At 34.7% G+C, this 19424-nt stretch overlaps 1 protein-coding gene across 17 annotated transcripts in view; it reads right to left on the reverse strand.

The window, feature by feature from the left end:
• BIRC6 (baculoviral IAP repeat containing 6) overlaps positions 1 to 19424 on the reverse strand; it is a 364754-nt gene that overhangs the window by 211504 nt on the left and 133826 nt on the right. For 13 of the 17 annotated variants that reach the window (XR_002824888.1, XM_023736211.1, XM_023736223.1 and 10 more), the window contains 4 exons: positions 14374 to 14520; positions 2443 to 2630; positions 1188 to 1502; positions 865 to 964 (listed from right to left, as the gene is read on the reverse strand). Coding sequence is in view for 16 of the 17 variants with exons in the window: in XM_023736211.1 (XP_023591979.1) it covers positions 865 to 964; positions 1188 to 1502; positions 2443 to 2630; positions 14374 to 14520 (750 nt within the window). In the remaining variant the exon portion in view is untranslated. The remainder of the gene's footprint in view (positions 1 to 864; positions 965 to 1187; positions 1503 to 2442; positions 2631 to 14373; positions 14521 to 19424) is intronic. The other 4 variants (XM_004369572.1, XM_023736194.1, XM_023736209.1 and 1 more) reach the window with 3 other exon arrangements.

Genomic DNA, 19424 nt, shown 5'->3' on the forward strand with positions numbered 1-19424 from the left:
AAAAAAAAAAAAAAAAAAAAGAGCCAATGAAAACCCAATGAATCAAAGCTGTTCAATCCCGTTGTGGGGGACACCATGAGTCAGGGGCCAACTTGATGGCCGCTAACAATAACAACATAGTTTATTAGTAAAGGTGCTATCATTGAAATTACCTATCTCAATCACAGGTCTCTGGCATATAAGCACAGTACAATCTTAGATAAAATTTATACTATCCAGATACCATTAATGGTTATTAATCTTAGTCAAAGTTATTATAATATGCAGTAATTCTGTCGGCTATTGTCCGGAAATCATTCCACTACTAGAATGTTAATCTTGAGAATACTTCCTTGAGTGTACCTTCTAATGTAATCAGGGACGGATTATCAAACAAGCAAGGTATGCAAGGGCTTACTTACTCGTCTGTAGTGCACTATTTCACCTGTTTTTCACTACAAACCCCTGTGAAATTGTGCACTACAGATAAGTAAGAAAACACAATTCAACCTGTGTCCTGGCGTACCTTGCTTACTGTAAGCCAGTTCATACCTTTCTTACTGGTCAATCTACCCATGAATGTAATGAGAACTGAACAGCTGCAATGGAGGCAGATATTTATGTCAATCATATTTTGACATGCAAGATGCAGGTTCAGATCAAATCAACTGTTTGGAAAGAATTAGTGAACCTACTCAGAGGCACTCTTCCCTTCAACTTGGTGAGAAGACAGCGTTTGAGTCACTCCTATGTAGTGTTTATTCTTGATAAAATGTACTTACCCAAGAGCAGAAGCAATTAATTTGCAAAGAAGAAATCAAACTGCAAGATATTAAGTCTTAAAAGACTAAACAAGAAAAATATTTTGAGAAAATCAAAGATTACCTGAATGCATTCGCTCTATAATAATGGACTGGTGAGGTGGAGGTTGAAGAAAATGTGAAGCATGAGAAATCGCAAGGGCTAGACCAGAACCAAGTGAATTCTAGAAAAGAATAAGAGTATAACTCTATATTGATACTACTCTCCATGTATAAAAACTAACTATAATATCAAATTAACAAGTTACATTTCTATAAAATTTTATACAATAATTTAATTTGCTATAACAAGTTTGTAAAATGAAATTTTGTGTTCTAAAGTTAGAGAATATTTCAAAATAGTTTTAAATGTCTAAGTCAACACCTGTTTAAAACACAAGAATTTACCATTCTGGACTTGTTGGAGTTTCTGTTTTGTGCAGCAAGGCTGACTGCTGGAGGATCAATGACTGAGCCTGGGAAAAGCTGTGCAAGTTCTGCATTAATCACAACAGATACTGCTTCATTGGGTGGGGTGAGTGGGGGAGTCATGAAAAGTGGTGTTGTTTTCGGAGTTGGTGGAATAACATCGGATGGATGAATGAAGAATCCAGGCGCTGCCACTGGGTTGGAAGGTACAGAGCTGTGAACAGGAGCTACTGCTGATGCTGCTGCCGCTGCTGCAGCTGTTGTCTGGTGTAACTTGGCTTCCAGCTTTGCTTTCTGTAAAAGAGGTAAAAGCAACAAATATAGACTAATCCCACCTACCTAAGTAATGGGGCATACTACGCCGATATACATTACGAAGATAATCATGGTTTACTGCATCCTCATTAAATAAGGATGAAATTAAATCAAATTGGATTCAACATCAGTGGAGCATTTCTTTGCATATATAACCCATTGCCGTCGAGTTGATTCCAACTCATAGCAACCATAAAGTACGGAGTAGAACTGCCCCATAGGGTTTCCAAGGAGTGGCTGGTGCATTGGAACTGCCGACCTTTTGGTTAGCAGCAGAGTTCTTAACCACTGCAGCACCAGGGATGCTTGCTATATATACTTCATTGAACAATTAATATAAAACTTCCCGAACGGTTGAGAACTAGGACTCTTCAAACCACAGGTGATAAGGAGGCAGAACTTTTAAATGTAAATAAGGAAACAAAGTGCTGCTCAAAACAAAATACTAAGAGGTAGTGGATCTCATGTTGACTAAACCCATAAAATTTACCACCTGGAATTGCCATAGGTTGAATTTAGACCACAAAGAAATCTCTAAAACATCTATCATTACCACTAAATTTTAAGTTGCATTAATTTAATTGACCTTTAAACTGTTGTTTTAAGTTGTACACTCTGATGAAAACAGTTTGTTTAATGTTTGATCGAGCATATAAGCAGAGTAGGAATGGATTTTCCTTCAAGATATGACAAAAAGTGTCAATTATATTCCCTCAAGTATGTATCTCATAAAATGCATTTATATAATTTTAACAAGTTTAAATATATCACAAAGACTTTACCTCATTTTTTGTTGAAAATGATTAGTTCACATTGGTTACCCTATTTTCCTTTATGAAAATAATGGTCATTTTTACAGTACTTTTTCAGCTTTTGAAGTTTAGAGACAGCATGAACAAAGAGCCAAATAGTCTCCAACCTGTTGCTGAAGCTTCAAAAGCTGCTGCTGTTTCTCTTGCAGCACCTGTAGCTGTTGCTCGGCTGAAGCCATTGCATGAGAGAGAGACTGCAAAGCTACCTGGGCTGCTGAACTCAGGGCTGTCGAAGCTTCCCCAACTGTCCCAGATGATAGTCCACCTACTGCAGGAGTAACCCCGAAGGAACTCACTGGCATAAGACAAGGAAAGAAAAAGATAGGATGAAGAAAAGGTTCATGCAGAAACATATTTAAAGTACATTATTTTGCCACTAAAACTATAGTTTCATTTCAAAAGATAGGAATCTGGGATAAAATACAGAAATCTTACTAGTAAAAGAATATTGATAATAATAGTATTCACATTCTAAGAGATCTACAAATGATTTCTAAATCAAAGAAAAATTAGAGTCAGTATAGTTTTGACTTTACATATAACATATTTATGCAAATAACGCATGCCTTCTGCGTTTGTTTGCCAGCTGCAGCCTCCCTGCATGAGATATTTTCATAAATGAGCTATGCTAATTTTTTTACAGGAATATGTGGAAGAGGACTGGCATGGCGGTGCTTGGCAGGTCATGTGTTATTTGAGTAAAAATACGGTATTTACAGAAGTAATATCATTTAATTTTACTAAAATATAATTCAAAATATGAATAATCTTATTATACAATGACAATAAGAAATAAACTGAAATTTCCTTTAATAAGTCTTCTTATAGCAATAACACACCATCCCACCTTCCCCTAAAAAACTTAAAAAACCTTCAATGATAAGAACATCATTACAAAAGAAAGAAGACACTTATTTCCTCCTTTTAAAGCACAGACTATGTAAGGCCTGTATATGTAAGGCAGTATATGCAAGGCAGTGTTTCCCAGCATATGCAGCATAGAACACTAATATGAAAAGAACCATGTCTCATGCACAATCAAATAAATCTAGCAAATACTGCTTATCATACACCATAAACATTATTATCATCATTAATGGCTCTATGAAATCCTACAAGTTAAGGACTCTCTTTGACTTTCCTTTTCAATGTTATTCAAATAAACATTATAAGGAGCCCTGGTGGCAAAGTGGTTAAGTGTTCGGCTGCTAACCAAATGGTTAGCAGTTCGAATCTACCATAAAAGAATTCTTTTTCCATTAAATGTTTATCAATATTTGTGGAAAGTATTACGTAAAAAGCTGGAATAAAAACTTAATTTCACAACTTAATCAAACGTGTCAGTACAAAGCAAGAGGTAGGGGCTAAGTCTAATATAGGCATTAACATTTATATTATAACAGGTCTGTAAAAGAAAGTATATGGGAGAACGATTACTACTAGGATAACAGAAAATATTTAGTGTACATTACCAAGTAACACTGTTTTAATGAATCACTACATCAAACATGAACAACCCTAAGAGGCAGATATTATGATTCTCATTTTTAGTTGATTAAGGAAGGGCTATGTGAAGCCAAAGCCACTGCGAGGCAATCTGCTCAAGAATGGAACTTATATCAACTAATTGAATCTTTAAATTGGCACATAAGCAGGTGCTATTATTACCCCATTTAACAAATAATGAAACCAAAGCTGAGGAAAGTGAAGCAATTTGTTCATAAATAGTGGAAAAAGGATTCAAACACAGGTGGCAATCTGATTGCCCAGCTTGTATTTTAATATCTCACAAGGGTTGTATTGCATCAAATTCTACTAAAGTATTACAATACCTGTGTATGACCTCTTATAATTAAAAATTTCCCCATCTTTAAAAAAAAAAAAAGTCACCTCTCATTATATGACAATATCACATCTTATTTAACTGACACGAATTTAATTATCAAAGCTTGAGCAAAAAAAGAGCAATCATATCTCATATTAACATTCTTGGTTTCAAAATGAAATACATCTGTACTTCACATCTAGTATAACAGCTGTCAATTCTAATTCTACAGGGAAAATTATTGGACTTACTGAAGTTTTTATAGTAAACTTGTACTTTTCAGATAATTTAAGTGATTTCAATATTAATTACGCACAATTTTTGCCTGCTGGGCTAAGTCTAGAACCTAATGCCATGACAATATTTATGGGAAAACTAAGTAAATCACTACAAATACACACACACAAAAAAACATGAACGAGGAGAAAAAGTCAACATGCTACTACAAACTAAATAGAGTATCTTTTAGATAATCTGAGTTTTCAACAGTCTTTTCTACTTTAATGCTAAGACCTCAAAAACTCTAGATATGAAGATTATAAAGTTGAGAACAAAACAAAGATGATTATTATCACCATTTCTATTCAACATCATACAGAAAGTCAGACACAACACAATAGAATAAGAAAAAGAAATTAAAAAATATAAACATTTGGGGAAAAAAGTGTAACTCTATTCACAGATGGCATGAATGCATATATTAAAAAATTCCTAAGAATCAACAAACTATGAGATTAGTAAGTTAATATAATAATGTCACTGGATTCAAGATTAATATGTAGAAATCAATCATCTTTCTATAAACTAGCAACAAAAGCAGAGAAAATAAAATTAAGAACAATATCACTTATAATAGCATTAAAAAAATCAAATATCTAAGCATAAATCTAACAAAGATGTGCAAGACTTCTACTGTGAAAACTACAAAGCATCGCCAAGAGAAATGAGACACCTAAAAGGACTAAGGAATGCACCACATTAATGGATTGAAAGGCTCAATATAATTGAGATGTCAGTTCTCCCAAACTAATTTATTTTCAAATCCCGAATAAAAAGAACAGCTTTTTTTAGCAGAAACTGACAAATTGATTCTAATATTTAAATGGACGTTAAAAAGACTCAGAATATCCAAGACAATCTTAAAGAAAAAGAAAGCCAGTGGATTCTACTCCAAGATACAACTAAGAGAACTGAAAACAAACATAAATCCACACAAAAGCTTGTGCAGAAACATTTAGAGCATCATTATTTATAACAGACAAAAAGTGAAAACACAAATGTCCATCAACTGATTGAATACAAAAAATGTGATACATGTATGCAACGGATTATTGTTTGGCCATAAAACGAAACACAAAACTCATACATGCTATATGGATTAATTTTGAAAACATTATACTAAGTGAAAGAAGCCTGACACAAAAGACTACATATTGTATTATTCTATTTATTTAAAATACCCAGAGTAGGCAAATCATAGAGATAAACAGATTACTGGTTGCAAGGGGATGGTGAGGGGAAAGGGAGCTAGAGTAAATGCTAATGGGTACAGAGTTTGTTTTTTGGGTGATGGAAATATTCTAGAACTAAATAGTGATGATGGTTTTACAACATTGTGAACATACCTCAATTTAAAAAAAAAATCTACCTGAAAAGAAAAGTTGGTGGGTTTATAGCATCAGATTTAAGACTTACACAGTAATTAAGACAATGGGATATTGGCATAAGGCTAGACAAACTGACCAATGAAACAGAAATACACCACGTATATAGCAGATTCATGATTTATAACACAAGGAACACTGCAGTCAAGTGGGGGAAAGGGTGGTTTTCTCCCATAAATAACAAGATAGCAGAAGAATGAAAAACTTACTAAGATGGATAAGAAGAAAAAATTCATAATAAAGGAGAGATAAAACGTTAAAAATGATATGACTTATAGTGATATGGTATAACATAAAAAAACCCGTTCCTGTCAAGTCAATTCCAACTCATAGAGACCCTACAGGATAGGGCAGAATTGCCTCATAGGGTTTCCAAGGAGCAGCTGGTGGATTTGAACAGCTAACCTTTTGGTTAGCAGCTGTAGCTCACCATAGCTCTTAACCACTGAGCCACCAGGGCTCCATGGTATAACATACATGACCCTAAAAGAGAGAAGATCGAAAATAAGCCATAAGTAGTATCAGGAGAAGAGTTAATGACTGGTATCTTTCTAAAACTGATAGCAAGTCAAAGATTCAAGAAGTCCTATGCATCCCAAATAGGATGAATACAAAGGAAATTGCATGTAGGAACACCGCTGAAAAACAAAATCAAGAGAAAATCTCAAAAACAGCGTCAGAAGTGACAGAAATAAAAAATCTGACATCTGAATTTTAAACAAAAACAATGGAAGGTAGAAAACAAGAAAAGATTATCTATAAATCACCAGCAGAAATAACTGCTAACTTAGAATGCTATAACATGTGAAAATATACCTCGATCCAAATAAGCCAAATGTGAAATTTTATTTTTGTGATACTCAAATAAATTTAAATTAGGTATTTAAAAGTAAATGATAACAGAACCGTTAATAAAGTTGATTATGATAAGAAAGGCATCAGTTATCAAATATCAATATTGTTTAGCATATATACTTAAGAATGTAAAGGTAAAAATAATATAATATCTGCAATTTATTTTAAAAACTTCAACAAAGAAAAAGAAAAAAGGAAAAGATAAAAGAAATGTGCAAAAAATACTAATTACATTGGAACATGGAAGATGGCAATGTGGTCTATTCATTCACTTACTCAAAAAAAAAAAAAAAAAAAAAAAAAAACCCTGAAATTTTTCCAAAAAAGTAACTGAATTAATCACCAGTAGACAAGAACAAAAGTATATCTTAAAGGGTATTTTTTTTAAGACATAAGGAAAATCACAGCTAAAAGCTCAAAGGCAACGAAAGGAAAAAAGACAATGAAAAGAGAATTATGAGGTAAATACAAATGAATGTTGACTATAAAAAACTATAAGAATAATATAGGGATTAGAATATACATAGGATTACTATATTAAAAAAACTGATGACATGTAAATTGTGAGGGTGATAAATAATATTCAAAGTATTTGTACTGTATGGTAAAAATAACAATTAGATTTCTGGATGTTATGGGTGTACACTGTGATTTCTAAGCTAATTACTAAAAGAATAGTAAAAAATATAATAGAAAAATATACCATTAAAAAATATAAATTTTTAAAAAAGTAATAAAGGAGAAAAACAAACATCTAACAGGCAAGACAAAAAGAAATTTAACACTATACACAAAAACCATGGTAGATTTAAACACAAACATATTAATGATTACATAAAATGTGAATAAACTAAATGCTCCAATTAAAAGACAAAGTATTGGACTGGAATGAAAAATAACTACTGAGCATTATGCTCTTTAAAGATTAATCTATATGCCCTGGTGGTGCCATGGTTAAGAGCTACAGCAAACAAAATGTTGGCAGTTCAAATTCACCAGCCACTCCTTCAAAATCCTATTGGGGCAGTTCTACTTTGTCCTATAGGGCCACAATGAGTCAGAATTAACTTGATGACAATGAGTTCGGGTTTTTATTTTATATGGGATCAAACTGAAAACGGCAATTCAAAAGATGAGATAGGGCTTCTTCTACGGGACAGCTCATAGGGGAGGAACAATGCAGAAAAGGAGGGTGATTATGGTTGCACAACTTGAAGAATGTAATCAGTGTCACTGAAATGAACACATAGAAACTTGAACTGGTGTTATGTTCTGCTGTGTATACTGTCGACAACAATAAAAAATAAAATATTTTAAAAAATAAAATGCTGACCAGGAGGCTATTTGCCTTTTATTTTAAAAGGGAAAAAACCTGCAATGTGTTATTCATCAACCTCATTTCAAAACTGCAACTGACAAAGTAAATCATTTATTTATAAGTTAAATACTGTGATATATGATGAAAAACAGTAAGGTTATGAAACATACCTATTAAAAAATAAGGAAACATCAAAAAGTCGATAATAAAAAGATGGAAAAATATATATACAAATAAAAAACAAAAGCAAGCTGACCCTACCAATATAAATATCAAACAAAGTAGATCTTAGGAGAAATAGCAGCCTTAGAGATTAAGAGATAATGATGAAAGGTTAAACTCCCAAGAAAGATAAACCATTCTAAATTTGTAGGCTAGCCTCAAAAATGTATTTAAAAAGAAAATGATGACAACAGAACAGAACTGAGATCCCAGAAGTAAATCCATACACCTATGGACAGCTGATCTTCAATAAAGGGTCAAAGTTCATGAAGTGGGGAAGAGATAGTACCTTTATCAAATGGTGCTGGCAAAAGTGGATATCCATTTGCAGAAAAGTGAACCTCACACCATACACAAAAACTAACTCAAAAAGGATCAAAGACCTAAATGTAAAACTTAAAAACTATAAAGGTCATGAAGAAAAAATAGGAACAACACTAGAGGATCTAATATATAGCATAAACAGAATATCAAACATAACTAAAAATTCACAAACAGCGAAAGATAAACTATATAACTGGGATCTCCTAAAAATTAAATACTTACGCTCATTGTTATGGATTGAATTGTGTACCTCCCCCCAAAATGTGTCAAGTTCACTAGTCCATTATTCCCAGTATTGTGTGATTGTCCACCATTTTGTCATCTGAGTGATTTTCCTATGTGTTGTAAATCCTACCTCTATGATGTTAGTGGGAACCCTGGAGGCACAGCGGTTAAACGTTCAGCTGCTAACCAAAAGGTCTACCAAAAGGTCGGCAGTTTGAATACAACAGCCACTCCTCGGAAACCTTATGGGGCAGCTCTACTCTGTCCTATAGGGTCGCTATGAGTCGGAATGGACTTGGAGGCAACAGTTTGTGATGTTAATGAGGTGGGATTAGCGGCAGTTATGTTAATGAGGCAGGACTCACTCTACAAGATTAGACTATGTCTTAAGTCAATCTCTTTTGAGATACAAACGAAGCAAGCAGAAAGACATGGGGACCTCATACCACCAAGAAAGAAGAGCAGGAGTGCGCGTCCTTTCGACCTGTGGTCCCTGTGCAGAAAAGCTCCTAGACCAGGGAAAGACTGATGACAAGGAACTTCCTCCAGAGCCAACAAAGAGAGAAACCCTTAGTTGCACCCTGAACATAGACTTCTAGCCTACTCGACTGTAAGAAAATAAACTGTTTGTTAAAGCCATCTACTTGTGGTATTTCTGTTACAGCAGCACTAGATAACTGAGACACTTATCAAAAGCCTTCACCAAAAGAGTAAAGAGAATCTACAGACTGGGGAAAAATCTTTAGCTACAACATATCCAACAACGGTCTAATCTCTAAAATTTATTTAAAAGACTTCAACACCTCAACAACAAAAAGATAATCCAATAAAAAAATGGGCAAAGGACATAAACAGACACTTCACGAAAGAAGATGGCTAACAAAGACATGAAGAGATGCTTGCGACCATTAGCCATTAGAGACGCAAATAAAACTACAATGAGATACCATCTTACCCCAGAAAAAACGGCACTGATCAAAACAACAAACGCTGGAAAGGTTGAGAGGAGGCTGAGACTCTTATACACTACTTGTGGAAATACAAAATGGTACAACCACTATGGAAAACGGAACGGCGTAACCTTAAAAAGCTACAAATAGAAATATCATATGATCTAGCACTCCCAGGTATATATCCCAGAGAAATAAGAGCCATGACAAAAACAGGCATATGCACACCCATGTTCACTTCAGCATTATTCATAAAAGCAAAAATATGGAAACAATCTAAGTGACCATCAATAGATGAATGGATAAATAAACTCTGGATAACAATGGACTACTAGGCTACAATAAGGAACAATGAGGAAATCAAGGAACATCTCAACATCGATAAATCTGGAGGACATTATGCTGAGTGAAATAAGTCAAACACAAATGGACAACTATTACATGAGACCACTATTATAACGTAACAACAGAAGGTTTACCTACAGGGGGAAAAAAACATTCTTTGATGGTTACCAGGGATGGGAGGGTGAGGAAGGGAAAATTACCAAACAGATAGAAGACACATGTTAATACTGGTGAAGGGAAAGGAAGTACATAATACGGGGGAAGTCAGCATAACATAATCAAGGCAAGGGATTTCACTGAGAGGTATACAAGAATAAAAAGCAATGAAGGTAAATACTGTAACACATACAATCTTGAAACAGCTGCAATAAACAATAATTTATGAGTGGATACACAGGTGGATATGTACGCTAAATAGGTGTGGGAGGGTGTAACAGGAGTATATCCATGTACATATACAGGTTGGGCTGTGGCTATTTCTACATACATATCTGTATGTGCTATATGTATATTCATACATATAATAGAGGACATAGGGGGCAGAGTCATGAAACAGCCTAGACATAACTAAAACCTCACAGGACTGAGTTACAGGGCTTGAACGCTGAGGACCATAGTCTCAGAGAACATCTAGGTCAATTGGCATACGATAGTTCATAAAGGTAACATTCTATACCTACTTTGGTGAGCAGTGTCTAGCATCTTAAAAGCAAGTGGCCATCTAGGATGCAGCTATTGGTCCATTTCTGTCCAGAGCAAAGAAGAGTGAAGAAAACCAAAGACTCAAGGAAATAATTAATCCAAAGGACTAATGGACCACAGAAAGCCTCCACCAGCCTGAGACCAGAAGAACTAGATGGTGCCCGGCTACCATTACCTACCACTCTGACAAGGATCACAATACAAGATCCCAGTTATAGTGGGGTTAAAAAAAGTAGAACAAAATTCATATTCATAAAAAAAGACTAGATTCACTGTCTAAGAGAGACTGGAAGAATCCCCAAGACTATAGCCCTTAGACACCCTTCTAACTTAACTGAAGCCATTCCCAGTGTTCACCTTTCAGCCAAACAACAGACAGGCCTATAAATAAGCAATAACACAGGTGAGGAAAGTGCTCCTTAAAACAATCATCCACACGGGACCAAAAGGACAACATATTCCCAAAAGCAAAGATGACAATGCAGGAAGGGGTAGGAAAACTGGACGAATGGAAATGGGAAACTCAGGGTGGAAATGGAAAGAGTCCTGACACATTGCGGGGACTGCAACCAATGTCACAGAACAATTTGTGTATGAACTATTGAATGGGAAACTAATTGCTCTGTAAACCTTCACTTAAAGCACAATTTAAAAAAACAAAAAAAATGATGAGACCAAAACAGACAAACCCACAATCATAGTGATAAGATTTTAACATACCACTCAAAGTAAAAAAAAAAAAAAAACAAGTAGATTAAGTGATCAGTAAAAACATAATTTGAAGAACACAATTAGCAAACTTCACCAAATGGATATATAAACAGAGTACACTTCATCAACAAGTACAGGGTCAAGACTACTGTTAAGCACTCATGGAATACTTATAAAAACTGACCCTCTACGATTCCCAACAAATTTTACAGGATTAACAAGAGTATTACTTTAAATATAAATCAATAGCAAAAAGATAACTAATCCTTAATTAAGAAATTAAGAAATGTTATTTCTTTAACATTACTTACTGATGTTGAACATATGGATACCCTAAAACCAGCAAATCATCTTTTACATTCATATCCAAAAGAAAAGTGTATCCATTAATAGCCCCATAACGGAACAACAAAAATGTCTATCAACAGAACATAAATCACACAGTAGATACACAAATTTTGTTGTGTTCATGCAATGGAATCCTAAAGAGCAATAAGAACCAACTATCCACAAAAAACAATAAAGTTCACAATCATAATATTGACCAGAAGGAGGCAGATGCCCCCCCAAAAATGTGCATGCAATCCTATATGCTGCAGACCTTATCCCAGGTTATACAAACAATTAATACACTTGGCTGCTAATCAAAAGTTTGGAGGTTTAAGTCCACACAGAGGCACCCTGGAAGAAAGGCCTAGTGATCTACTTCTGAAAAATCAGCCACTGAAACTCTACAGAGCACAGTTCTACTCTGACATAAACGGGGTCACAAAGAGTCAGAATCAACTCAACAACTACTGGTTTTTTAATCAACAACAGTGTTCAAGAATGTATGATTAAGAAGTTAAACATAGAAACAAAAAAACAAGTGATTACTCTGAAAGTTAGAATGTTTATCTTTTGGAAATAGTGAGGGAAAAGACAGTAAATGGAAAACAGTATGAGGATACTTTTTAGGGTGTCAGAAATGTTATTTCTTGACTAGGGGTTGTTATAAGTACATTTTGTTTTTTGATAAAATTCCTGAGCTGTACACTTGTTTTCTGCACTTTGTATGGGTACTATATTTCACACCTAACATGTTAAAAAAAAAATAGAAAACTGAGAGACTATAGTCATATTTCAGCATAGAAAACAGAGACTATAGTCATCTTTCAGCACCTTATAATCACATTTGTAGTTGGAACTCTGATCTAACATTTAATAAAAATCTCTCTGCCAGTGGTCGTTGGCGGCCAGGTGGAATACAGAGGTAACTGCTTGTATATGCATAAACTTCCCCTGGAAACACAAGAAACTGGTTATAACACAGGAGGGGAAATGGGTGGGGAGTGTGAAAGAATACTTCCTTCTTTAAAGTTTAATCTTTTATTTTTTTAATTTTATGTCTTCTGAAAGCATTAGTTATTCAAACTCTAGGATTTAAAAAATAATAATAAAAGTTCTAGGCAGTTTCATGAGAATTCTAAGAAAGAATCTGACTTCTAACTAAAGAATTTTCTGTAAGTTCAATTTTCTGTCATGGCATGTTTCTACTCCAATATAAATGTAAGTTTTTACAAAATGATTATAATAAGTAGACCAAGAGAAAAAACACAAATTAATTCTGATGCTTCTAGCACCTACATATAAAGGAAATAATAGATTTTGATCGAGAACTCTAATCTTCACTACGTAAGCCATGAATTTCACTTAAGTGATTATTTCCACAATTAGAGAATATAAAATGATTCTGAATAAAAAGACACTCAAAATAAAGAACCAATAAATTCCTTTTAAAATTCCTTGCCATTCTGAAGCTAACAGCAAGATTAAATTTTTTGTAATTCCTCACACTGCCTGTTTTTGCTAAACTGTTGACAAGAAAAAAAAAGTCATGAACTTATACAAAACCACCACCATCAGAATCAGTTTAAAACAATATTCAAATCAGTGGCAGTAATACAGATATGAAACTACAGACCAATATTCTTACGTACAGAAACTTCAATTATTTATGCCAAGATAGAACCAATATGTGAAGAAAAAACACAGAAAACAAGATACAAAAAATAAACATGAGTTTCTACTGATAAAGAATTAAAACCAAGGCTTCTAACTGGTTCAAACCCCTGCTGAGAATCTGCACTTCTAACAAGTTCCCTGATGAGACTTTGCATTCCTAACAAGTTTCCAGGAAGTTATACATAAGAATCACCTGGGGATCCAGTTAAAATGTAGATTCTCATTCAGTGTATCTGGAGTGGAAATGCAAATTCTCAGCAAGGAACTTGTTAGAAATTCTCAGCAGGGTTTCAAACCAGAAAGAACCAGTTCCAAGCCCTGATTAAAACCTTAATTTTTTAAGTGAAAGTACTTATTTAAAACATCCACAACACATATTCAATACAATCAAATAGTGTTTCATATATGCAAAATTGCTTTAAACTAGTTGGAAAAATTATTATTCCCTCCTTCACTCATATACACCAAATATACAGGTACTTTAATGCAAGAAATAACATTTTGATGCCAAAAATAACAACAAACAAGTCTGGCCATCACTCAATAACTGTTGAAGTTGGGTAATGGAATCACGGAGTCCACCTTACTCTTTCCTCTACTTAGGTTATGTTTGATACTTTCCAAAACTAAGGAACATTTTAAAGTTTAAACACACAAAAACAAAGAAAATTAAGATAGTGCTCTGGTGGGTAGAAAAAAGGCAACTATGAATTGACTTAGAAAATACATAAAACTACTTCTCATTTTTTTTCACAAAATGTCTCTCCCATAGTTTTATACCTCATGTTATAACAATGACATTTACATACATTATAAACTGATATTTACTAAATATTTATATACCACTTTACGTTCATTGTTTAATCGCATATATAATAAAAGAAGGTATATACCAGTAAACGTACTTGCATCATCCCTTTCTATTCTGGTTCCATCACTCGTTGACACACAAGTAAAGTGTAGGGGTTCAACTTCTAGAAGTCCAGTGAGAGATGTAAAGCTACCCTCAGCAGCTGTGCAACTACTGACCTTTCCATTCCCTAAATCAGAAGAAAAGATTTTATAATACGTGAAGATAATCTTTAAAATACTGTCATACTGAGAATTATACCTGCTCTTCAAATTTTAATTAGAGCACATGTATAAATGCATGACCATTGCACAGTACCTCAACAATGGACAGATTATTAGGAAAATTCACAAAACAGAAGATACTAGTTTCCTTGCTACAGAACCAGAGTTTCAAAAAAGCAACTTAGTGGCTATTTACATTAACAAGAAACATGGGTGATAATTTTATACCACACTGAACTTTATATTCAATAACCAGTGAATACATTCTATGATGGTAACTATATAAAATTAAAAGGCACTAAAATGAGACTAAAGCATTAAAAACGTTAACAAATGCTATCTATACATATTTCTTTATATTTCATATATATTAACAATTTTCTAGAATGAAGAATAATATTTTATAATCATAAAAACAGTTAAGTTAGCATATGCAGTTGTAAAAAAAAAACAGGGCAACAACTATGTGAACAATAAAATCATAGCAACAAGACTAGGGAAGAACACAAAGGAATTAACAGTGATTGTGCATGTGGTTTCAGGGGAAAGGGTTATTCTCAGTACTTATAAATTGTCTGGAATTAGCATTACTCTAAACAGAATTCTTTTTAAAAAGTAAAACAAAAACTGAAGTGGAAAACAATGAGTATATGAAAACTGTGCTCAACATCTGAAAAACTATTAACTACAAGACTAATCTGTCATAATCTTGTTCTTCAGTGTCCCACTGGTGTCCAGTATAGGGACTGACGCATGTGCTCAATAAATATTGAGTGCTCACTCAATACAAGACCTGGTAGCAAAAGAGTAGAAGAACAGGTGCCAGGCCTCCTGAAATTTATATTCTGTGTTACACAGAGGTCACTAGGCATTAAACAACTAATTACACAATTGAACTATAGAAAATAAATACGCCTCCTATTTAACATTGTGCTAGAAGTCCTAGCTAGAGCAATAAGGCAAGAAAAAGAAATAAAGGGCAGTCAAATTGGTAACGAAGAAGTAAAACTGTCCTTATTTGCGGATGATACAATACCATACATAGAAAACCCAAAAGACTCAACAAGAAAACTACTGGAATAGAAAGATTCAGCAGATTAGCAGAATATAAGATAAACATACAAAAATCAGTTGGATTCCTATACACCAATAAAGAGAAAGATGAAAAGGAAATCAGGAAAACAATACCATTTATAATAGCCCCTAAGAAATAAAATACTTAGGAATAAATCTAACCAGGGATGTAAAACACCTATACAAAGAAAACTACAAAACACTACTGCAAGAAATCAAAAGACATCTACACAAATGGAAAAAATATAGCATGTTCATGGATACAGAGCCTCAACATTGTGAAAATGACAATTCTACCCAAAGCAATTTAAAAATACAATGTAATCCTGATCCAAATACCAACAACATTCTTTAAAAAAGATGAAAAAGCTAATCATTAAGCTTACATGGAAAGGGAAGAAGCCCTGGATTAGTAAATCACTACTGAAGAAGAAGAATAAAGTAGGAGGACTTGCACTACCTGACCTCAGAACCTACTGTAAAGCTACGGTAGTCAAAACAACCTGGTACTGTTAGAACGACAGATACACTGATCAATGGAACAGAACTGAGAACCCAGATGTAAATCCATCCACCTACGCTCACCTGAGCTTTGACAAGGGCCCAAAGTCCATCAAATCAGGCAAAAGACAGTCTTTTTAACAAACGGTGCCGGCAAAACTGGATGTCTATCTGCAAAAAAATGAAACAGGACCCACAGCTGACACCATACACAAAAACTAACTGAAAATGGATCAAAGACCTAAATATAAAACCAAAAACTATAAAGATCATAAAAGAAAAAACAGGATCAGTGCTAGAGGCCCTAATACACGGCATTAACAAAATACAAACCATAACTAACAACACATCAACTCCAGAAGATAAGCTGGATAACTAGAATCTTCTAAAAATTAAACACTTATGCTCATCAAAACACTTCACCAGAAGAGTAAAAAGAGAACCTACAGACTGCGAAAATATTTTTGGCTTCGACAAATCTGACAAAGGTCTAATCTCTAAAATCTAAAGGAAAATCCAACACCTCTACAACAAAAAGACAAATAATTCAATTAAAAAATGGGCAAAGGAAATGAACAGACACTTCACCAAAGAAGACATTAAAGCGGCTAACAGACACATGAAGAAATGCTCCCACGATCACTAGCCATGAGAGAAATGCAAATCAAAACCACAATGAGATACCATCTCACCCTGGCATTACTGGTACGAATCAAAAAAAGAAAAAAAAACAAACGCTGGAGAGGCTGTGAGGAGATCAGAACCCTTATGCACTGCCAGTGGGAATGCAGAATGATACAAGCATTTTGGAAAACAATATAGCACGCTTCCTTAGAAAGCTAATAACAGAAATACTATATGATCCAGCAATCCTACTCCTAGGAATATATCCTAGAGAAATAAGAGCCGTCACACAAATAGACATAAGCACACCCACGTTCACTGAAGCATTGTTCACAATAGCAAAAAGACAGAAACAACCTAGATGCCCATCAACAGATAAATGGATAACAAACTATAGTACATACACACAATGGAGTATTATGCAATGATAAAGGACAATGATGAATCTGTGAAGCATCTCACAACATGGACGAATCTGGATGGCATTATGCTGAGTGAAACAAGTCAAGCACAAAAAGACAAATATTGTGTGAGATCATTACTATAAAAACTCATGAAAAGGTTTACACACACAGAGAAACAATCTTTGATGGTTAGGAAGGAGGGGAGGCGAGGGAAAAACACTAAATAGACAATAGGTAAGTGGTAACTCTGGTAAAGGTTAAGACAGTACACAATACTGGAGAAGCCAGCACAAATTGTACAAGCCATGGTCATGGAAGTTCCATAGACACATTCAAACTCCCTGAGGGACCAAATTGCTACACTGAGGGCTCTGGGGACCATGGTTTCAGGAACTTCAGCTCAACTAGCAAAACATAGTTTACAATGAAAATGTTCTACATTCTACTTTGATGAGTAGTATCTGGGGTCTTAAAGCCTGTCAGCAGCCATCTAAGATATTCCACTGGTCTCACCCCTTCGCGAGAGAGAATGAAGAAAACTAAATATACAAGGGTAAGATTAGTCCAAAGGACTAATGGACAACAACTAGCACGGCCTCCACCAGACTGAGTCCAGTACAACTAGATGGTGCCTGGCTACCACCACTGACTGCTCTGACAGGGATCACAATAGCAGGTCCATGACAGAGCTGGAGAAAAATGTAGAACAAAACTCAGACTCAGAAAAAAAAGATCAGACTTACTGGCCTGACAGAGACTGGAGAAACCCTGAGAGTATGGCCCCCAGACATCCTTTTAGCTCAGTAATGACGTCACTCCTGAGGTTCACCCTTCAGGCAAAGATTATACAGGCCATAAAGCAAAACGAGACTAAAGGGGCACACAAGCCCAGCGGCAAGGACTAGAAGGCAGGAGAGGACAGGAAAGCTGGAAACAGGGAATCCAAGGTTGAGAAGGGAGAGTGTTGACATGTCGTGGGGTTGTTAACCAATGTCATAAAACAATATGTGCACTAACTGTTTAATGAGAACCTAGCTTGTTCCATAAACCTTCATCTAAAGTACAAGGAAAAAAAAATGAGTGAAAGATCTCAAGTCACTTCACAATAGAAGATACATGGATGACCAAAAGGCACATGAAAGGATGCTCAACATCATTAGTCATCAAAGAAATAAAAATTTAAAAAATAAATAAATAAATGTGCCAAGTTCTACCTAAGAGAAGCTGAAGGGACTAATAGGAAATCGGCTCTAAGTCAAGGTGTAAGAAAATGCTTCCAGGATGATGTGATGAACTTTAAGGGAAGAATAAGAGATTTTTATGTATTTACCACCCATTCCTCACTTATCGACTACCTCTTCACCTGACATTTTGAATTTACAACAATGGCAAAAAATCTACTATCCGACTATTTTGCACATTAACGACAGACGTCTGGCAGGAACAAATGCCGAAATGCGAGGTGAGAATAACACTGGCTGTGATGGTTAGGGTTGTGTGTCTACTTGGCTGGGCCATGATTCTCAGTTGTTTGGTTGTGATGGAATGATGTGATTTGGCAGTTACATAATGCTGCGGTCATCCCCCATTTTGTGATCTGACGTGGTCATCCTCCATTTTCACATAATGCTGATTTACACATAAAGACTTGGTCTTCGGAATCTAACCATGCTGATACATGAGTATTCCACTGGGGTGGGGCGAATTCATGCAGAAGAAGCATGAGTGAAATATCTGAGGTAGGAAGGAGTATGGCACATTTGAAGACGTGAAAAAGCATGATATGGCCAAACAGTTCTCAAACTTTTTGAACCTAAGATCCTATTACATATCTTTATATAATTAAGAACGCTAGGGCATTTTTATGTTGGGTCTATAAAATATATTGATATTTAACATATTAGAAGTTCTAAAATTAGAAAAATTTTAGTATTTATTAATTCATTTAACAGTAAACACATAAGATGTGAAAACAGCATACTTTTGTGAAAAATTATATAAAAAATTAATTTAATGAGAAGAGTGGCAAAGTTTTACACTTTTGCAAATCTCTTTAAAATCTGGCTTATCAGAGGACAGCTGTAATTCTCCTATCTGCATCTGCATTCAATGTGTTGCAATATGTTGTTTTGGTTGAAATACATTATTTAAAAAATCCAGGTTAACACAAATACGTAGCTGGAAAAGCCTTACGTATGTAAAAACTTGACAAGTGATAATCTTAAAGGTTAGTGGTAATGTATTACTTGAAATCTTAACAATGAGCT

The sequence above is a fragment of the Trichechus manatus genome, unplaced genomic scaffold (assembly GCF_000243295.1).
Source record: "Trichechus manatus latirostris isolate Lorelei unplaced genomic scaffold, TriManLat1.0 scaffold00005, whole genome shotgun sequence".
Lineage (NCBI taxonomy): Eukaryota > Metazoa > Chordata > Mammalia > Sirenia > Trichechidae > Trichechus > Trichechus manatus.